Source organism: Trifolium pratense, linkage group LG5 (assembly GCF_020283565.1).
Source record: "Trifolium pratense cultivar HEN17-A07 linkage group LG5, ARS_RC_1.1, whole genome shotgun sequence".
Classification (NCBI taxonomy): Eukaryota; Viridiplantae; Streptophyta; class Magnoliopsida; order Fabales; family Fabaceae; genus Trifolium; species Trifolium pratense.
The window spans coordinates 30,034,625-30,041,900 of record NC_060063.1 but is presented as its reverse complement, the minus strand read 5'-3'; the positions used below and the strand labels follow the sequence as shown (position 1 = coordinate 30,041,900).

The following is a 7,276-nucleotide window of genomic DNA, read 5'->3' as shown; positions in this document are numbered from 1 at the left end:
CATAAGTTTAGGCTTATGCACCATAACCACACCCGCCAATATTGGGCAGAAACAAATTTTATTTTCCAAAATTCATTTTCCAAAATTCATGGAAATGATAATTAGATAAATCCAACAACCCATTCAAAGCATTTAGAAGTCAATATTGTTTGTTTTATGGAATGATAGCTTCATTTATCTTTGTCTTAGAAACTAAAAACAAACACAATTGTTTATTGTAGCAAGCAAGCCAATACATATACATAATAAACTAACATTATTAATTATGGGTTGGGATCAAATAATATCAAATAGTTCACACCAAATGTTACATCTTTCAATAATGTTTTAACCGATATAAATTTTATAAAATTCACCATTGAATTGAAAGTTTATATAGATGGATCATTTATGTATAACTTCAGACAAATTCAAAATCATTTGATATGTTATTGAGATAGCTCAAAATTAACGGTTTGCGTTTTTTTTATATGTCATTAATCTTTATGTGTCGCGATAGCATATTTTACACAAATGATCGGTTATAATCTTATTGAGAGGTATAATATTTGGTGTCAAACTAGTTGATGTCATTTGTTCTGACCCTACTACTATTATTATTATTATTATTATTGTTATTATAAAAATATATAAGCAAACACGAAATCCAATCAAAATTCAAAATCCTTACAAAAAAAAATCAAAATTCAAAATAAAAAAACCAAACCATCTTCAAAAGAAGGAAAAAAAATCTTAAAAACAAAGAAAACACACACTAACACAACCAACAATTCAAAGTTACAATCTTTTCAACAATTTTCACAACCCCATCATCTTTACAACATCATCCATGGATGTTTAGTTCTCTCTGCAGTTCTGGGCAGTGATGATGGATTTGGTAGGACCCACCATGACCAGATTGGTCGGGGATTACATATTGGGTCCTAAAATTGGGTCAGGTTCATTTGCAGTTGTGTGGCGTTCTCGTCATAGAAATTCAGGTTTGGTTGTAGCAATTAAGGAAATTGATAAGACCCAATTGAGTCCTAAAGTTAGAGATAATCTTATCAAAGAAATTTCAATTCTTAGTACTATTCATCATCCTAATATCATTCAACTCTTTGAAGTAATCCAGGTTTGTTTGGTTTTTGCTTTTTGTTTTTGTCTTTTGTTTGATGTATGTATGTATGCATGTTTGTGATGTTGTTTTTAAGGTTGTTTTTTTTTGTTTGTTTTTAAGACAAATGATAGGATTTACCTTGTTTTGGAGTATTGTGGTGGAGGGGACCTTTCTGCTTACATTAATCGGTATGGAAGAGTTTCTGAATCCGTTGCTCGACATTTCATGAGGCAATTGGGTGAGTAACATTTGAAGAATGAGTTTAATTTCGATACAATGTTTACATAGTAGTATATCACTATGAGTTACTTTCAGAATCAATGACTTTAGAAGTAGTTATGAGTCGATTGGGTGAGTAACACTTGAACGACGAGTTTAAGTTTGATACACCGTTATAGTATGATAAATCATAATCAGTCATTTTTGTGATTTGAGAAGTAGTTATGATTAAAGTCACATGATTTTAGGGACTAATATGATCAACAGAATACATATTTCAAATTCTAAGTCTAATATTGCTAAGTGTTAGGACTTAGGATTTATCGTAAACATGAGTCTATGATAAACTATGAGTGAATCACCAATTTAGTTTTTGAAATTGCAAGAGTTAGACAATTTGATATTGAAATCAAGGAAATTTCTAGAATAGAAAGTCCTTGATCATGTTAGTCCCTTCGTTACAATTTTGGGGGACTAAACTGACCGATTTCAAAGAACTAATGTGATCGAGAAGTCTATGTTTTAGGATCATTTTGGAATTTTGTTAACTTTACAGACCAAGTTTCTTGATACCATTCCTTAAAAAAAAGTTTCTTGATACCAACAATTTCAGGACAAAATTAGTAACTCACTCGAACACTACATTTTCAGGAGTAGATGATTCTTTTTGTCGATAGTGAATGAATGGAAACAATGCTTTGGGATCTTCTAATTATATTACTTTTGGAGTGAGATAATTTCCATTTCATTTGTATTTTGTGAATGGTTTAGCCACTTCTTTGTTGTTCAAACACATATTCTTTGCGATCATCTGCATTTCTTGTGCTAATTGGTTGACAATGTACAAACTTCTATCTGTTTTTAATTTGAGTGTTCTTCTTGTAGCCGCTGGGTTGCAAGTACTTCAAGAAAAGAACCTCATACATCGTGATTTAAAACCACAGGTATCTGATTCTATCTTAACTTGTTGCTGTCAATTATACTGTTCATGCCTTGATTTTTATATAAACTTTTTCTAAACATGCAGAACTTACTGTTGGCAGCTACATCAGCGACGCCACTTATGAAAATAGGGGATTTTGGTTTTGCAAGGTGGGATAGTTTCTTTAATAGCTCTATATAATACTCCCGCCACATACATCAGTTATTTAATGAACCTAAAAAGTCAACTGTTTCTTATAAAATAAAAAAGGATCGGAGGTAGTATCTCCCTTTTAGTTTTATATGAAAAAGACTCAAATGGTCTTTTCATGTTTGGTAAAGTGTATCTCCGGTATAGTTGACATAACAATAATACATATAAAAACAAAGTTTTTTGTAATTTTTGCATTTTGTAGTTTACTGATGTATTATTGTACTAGGTCTCTCACACCTCTGCAGTTGGCTGATACACTATGTGGTTCACCTTATTACATGGCTCCTGAGATAATTCAGAGTCAGAAGTATGATGCCAAGGTGACAAATGATAGAAATGGGATCAAAATATCGGTTATTCCTATTTTCTTTTGCATTATAATTAAGGTAATACTATTGGTGCAGGCTGATTTATGGAGTGTTGGGGCAATATTGTATCAGCTAGTTGTTGGGAAACCACCATTTGATGGAAATAGTCAATTGCAGGTTGTGAAGATGCTAAATCGCAATATTTCTTTTCTTTTATCAATTTTTTTTAAAGATTAGAGTTATGTTGTTCTGATATAATTTTTCTTTTGCAGCTTTTTCAAAATATTTTGGCATCTACGGAACTGCATTTTCCACCAACGATTTTAAAAGAGATACATCCTGATTGTGTGGATCTTTGCAGAAGCCTTTTACGTCGAAATCCAGGTATTTATTGCAACGATATGCTGTGTGCACTGTACAGTATGTGCTTGTAGATTTTGCTAAAATATTTTGTGAATGTGTAAAGGTGATGATGAGTCTGAGGTTAAGATATTATTATATACACATATGTTTTAAATGACAGTTAGAGCTCAGGTAGAGAACTTCTGTAAAGTTGGACTTTAATTTGCAGATGAGAGATTAACATTCAAGGCATTCTTCAATCACAACTTCCTACAGGAGCACAGGTCATAATTTTCCTTCAAGATTTTTTTAGGAGAATTGTTATTGTATCCTTGTTGCATTTTCTTTCCATGTCGTAGCTACTGTTTTTTTTTTTTTTTGGGTATTAACCCTCTGGTTCCCAAGGGAAGGGCCCCCCGGCAATTCAGAGTTCGGCCGCGAGGTAAGTATAGCCTGGCCAAGAATTGTTCCCACCAGGAATCGAACTCGGGTTCTCCCGAACGATTCGTCCTAGAGTGAACTTATTAACCAGTTGAGCTAAATGTCTTGGTTAGCTACTTTTAGTAATCTCTTTTAAATCATTACTTATAGGTCGGGCATGGATATTGAGCAGTTTCATTCATATCAATCAGAAACCTCAATGATTAATCAAGCACATTTTGAGTATCATGCCGAGACTTTTGTAGATGATCCGGTGGTAGTCAGTTCAGCAGTCAATGAGACCATGCTTTTGCAAAAAAAAGGTGGCGAGATCACAGCTGATGGTGACACTAAGAATGCTGCAGGTTTGACTCCAACTATTGCACTCGATAAGCCGGGAAAGTCCATTCATACTGACACTCATTTGTCAAACCAAGCTCAAGGTCCAATACTCAAAATAATTTGTACTCATTTTCCATCATTTCCCCGGTAATTTTTTCTTTCCAAATTCTAACGACCATTCTCTATTCAGTTTCTCATTTAATGGAGTCCATTGAGAAAGGTTATGTCCTCATCAATTCTCATTTTGCATCATTGGAGGATTTCTCTGTCTACTTTGAGGCATCCATGCAAGAAAATCCCGCAAGCGGCATTTCTATCTCCCCTTCAAAGCGAACTAGCCTGGAAATTAGAAAGCAAACTGAGGATCTGCCGTCTTCCTCCACTGCCGGGTTAGACAATTTTAAAAGCAATGAACTTGAGGAATTTGTAGCATCCTTTGAATTTGCTACCTTAAAGAAAGAGAGGGAATTTTCTCTACTGCACCCTTCAAACAGGTTAGAGTTGTTACATCGGTATGTTCAAGTCCTTGGAGAACTTTCGCAAGAAAAGGTTAGCTTGTGTTGTTCATTAAAACATAGGCCATTGCATTGAGACTTTTTTTTTAATTTTCTATAAAATTTTAATTGAAAAAGATATCATTGACATTGTTAGTTAATTTTAATTGTTATTTCGTGTAGTATAACACAGGATTGTATCTAGAATCGCTTGCGGTTGAGTTGGTGGTTTTAGCTATATGGAAGAAAACTCTAGACATTTGTAGCACTTGGTTAGACCCCATTTCTGAGGGTGAGTTGCCTCGAAGCAGTTCAGTTAACGAGTCCATAATTGCCTGTGGAGACACGAGCTTATCACAGACTATGGAACGAATAAATTTTAGTGACCGTCTTTCCGCTTCCTTGTGGGCCAAACGTGGATTTATTATTGCAGTTGATCGTGCTGAGAAACTATCATCTCATATTCAAAACATGGATGGTAGGATTTCTTTTTTGTTTCCAAACTTAATCCTTTCGAATCATCTAAGTAAATCTTAACCATGTAATCTAAAAACATTTTGCAGGTACAGTTGAGATGCCAGATGCAGTGGAGATTATATTCCAAGAAGCACTCTTAATTGGGACAAATGGTGCAGTAAGTAGAGAAACAGTTTTCACTTTTCAATATTCTCTTAACTTTCTAATCTTCCTCAAGGTATTATAAGGGCCTGTTTGGATTCAATTATTTGAGCTTATCTACGGGCATAAACACTTCTGAGAGTGTTTGAGAGAGCTTATTAAATCAGCATGGCCACAAAATGTTTTTAACTTATTTTTATATGCTATCCTTAATAGCTTATGAAAACAACTTATAGGTTATATGAAAACAATTTGACTTAGGGCTCGTTTGGATTAGCTTAATTTTGAGCTTATCAAACAGCTTATGGAATTTTTATGTATTATTATAAGTTTGTCAAAGTAGTTTATGATAAAATAGCTTATAAAAATACAATTTTCACTAGTGTGAACTTATAAATTAACATAAAACCTAATTTATATTGCATAAGTTGTTTGCATAAGCTCAAAAATAAGCTAATCCAAACGGGCCCTTAGTTTACTTTTGTTATAGAAATAGCTTATTCATAAGAACTTATATGATAAGCGTTTATGCTATAAATGCTTATCTAAGTTGTTTATCCACACATAGTCTAAATTAATTATTAAGTGCTTAGATAAGTTTCTTCCATTTTATAGGTAGATGAGTATATGAATAACAAAGATAAGTCGGCTGCATCTTACTCAAAAGCAATGCTTCTACTTTCATTTATTGTGGGAGAAGCAGAGAACCTTCCACTGAACCCTCCATTTTCACTTCTAGCCGATGGTCAGAAGCGAATCATGCAATATATTCGCAACTTGCAGTTTCGCAAAAAGTCTTTGTCAGAGTCCGCTTCAAAGGAATGACATACTCTTTCGTGAACGTAAATAAAAATAAAAAATGCCGGTTTGTATATACAGTGTTCTTTGCATCGCAACTTTTGGAATTGGTGATGCGGTTTGTTTCCGACTTATATGTTGACTTCCTATTAACGTGGACAGTGACAACCTTTGACAGATGCAGTATTGTATATAGAGATATATATTTATGATGAAGAGAGACTTTGCTGTTATTGGACGATGTTATGTAAATAATCATGTTAATTCTTTGACATGGAATTTGTAAATAGTGTATAGCTTAGTTGTACAATTTTGAAAACATTGATCAATGAATTTGAATTTCTTGGGAGAAAGTTTGATTAAAATTTTAAGCGATTTACCTCCAAATCTAGTGTATTGAAGGAATACTTTAATTATTCTGAATGTTATGATATGTTTTGTTATAATATATGCACCACTAGTATCTACCTCTTATTATGTTAATGGTTAATAATACTTATTTTGCGTACACATTAACTCGAGTCTGTCACTTGTGGGTCTGATATGCCAAAAAATAGTGGATTGGATAACTTTTGTTGTACTGTGTTGGATTTGAAGAAAATTTCTCATCCCACTACTCACTTTCTCACCACACCCCTGGAAATTCCATTTTTGCCCTTGGTCAAAAAATTCGGAACGCGTTTTCCGAATTTTTTTAGTTCAAATTTGGAAAAAATTCGGAAAACACATTCCGAAGTTGTTTTTAAAGGCAAAAAAAATTCGGAAAACGCGTTTCGAATTTTTTGACCAAGGGCAAAAATGGAATTTCCAGGGGTGTGGTGAGAAAGTGGGTAGGTGAGATGAGAAATTTTCGGATTTGAAACTGGTTATGGGACTGGAAAAATTAGGTAGTAAGGGACAAGACAAAAACAAGAATTTTTGTCCCCCACTGAACCACATAATAACTTTTTGTCCACGGTACCCATTTTATTTTCGAATATAAAAATATTATCGTCATATCTTTCTCTGGTTTAATTTTGTCATGTCCTGTATTATCTTATTCTGTTCTGTCCGGTCCTTACTGTTTTACGAATCAAACGCATCCGTGATACCACTTATTATGTTAATGGTTAGTTGCTAAAGGATTCACAGTGATAGTTTTTCGGCTTAATTAGTCTATTGGTCCCTTAAAGACATTTTAGGTTTCACAATGGTCATTTAAAGAAAAAAAGGTCTGAATTGGTCCCTTAAATTAACAAAAATATAAATTTTTTTGTTATATAAAAGTGTTAGCCAAAGTTTTTTTTTGTTTACAAATGTGTTAGCTAAAGTTGGTGATTCAAAGCCACTAAATTTAATCTAGTGATTAGGAGTTTGAATATTATGTTAGAGTTCTGGTTTATATCAAGCTTCATTGTATATAATAAAAGTTGGTGATTCTAACTAATATTGGTATTAGTAGTTCACTTGCTAATTATTTTATAAGAAAAATAATTTCATATAGGAGAGAAAAACTCATCTT

At 33.2% G+C, this 7,276-nt stretch overlaps 1 protein-coding gene across 2 annotated transcripts; it reads left to right on the top strand.

Moving 5' to 3' along the window:
- Nucleotides 1-622: 622 nt before the first annotated feature.
- LOC123884297 (serine/threonine-protein kinase ATG1a) lies at nt 623-6,223 on the top strand. 2 transcript variants are annotated; one of them, XM_045933372.1, is made up of 13 exons: nt 623-1,114; nt 1,220-1,337; nt 2,204-2,262; nt 2,346-2,410; nt 2,680-2,773; nt 2,858-2,938; nt 3,034-3,145; nt 3,333-3,387; nt 3,695-3,966; nt 4,056-4,414; nt 4,543-4,837; nt 4,923-4,993; nt 5,593-6,223. In XM_045933372.1, the coding sequence occupies exons 1-13, from the start codon at nt 866-868 to the stop codon at nt 5,800-5,802; spliced, it is 2,040 nt and encodes a 679-aa protein (XP_045789328.1). In that variant the 5' UTR covers nt 623-865; the 3' UTR covers nt 5,803-6,223. The 2 variants fall into 2 exon arrangements, with proteins under 2 accessions (XP_045789328.1, XP_045789327.1); XM_045933371.1 differs by having other exon boundaries at nt 678-1,114; nt 2,680-2,938.
- The last annotated feature ends 1,053 nt before the right edge of the window (nt 6,224-7,276 follow it).

Bases quoted from the DNA above. Each gene is read 5' to 3' on its own strand.
- LOC123884297 (XM_045933371.1), top strand. From the start codon at position 866: ATGATGGATTTGGTAGGACCCACCATGACCAGATTGGTCGGGGATTAC. The intron at 2,939-3,033 runs GTTGTGAAGATG...TTTCTTTTGCAG, and splicing joins ATGGAAATAGTCAATTGCAG to CTTTTTCAAAATATTTTGGC. The intron at 3,388-3,694 runs GTCATAATTTTC...CATTACTTATAG, and splicing joins AACTTCCTACAGGAGCACAG to GTCGGGCATGGATATTGAGC.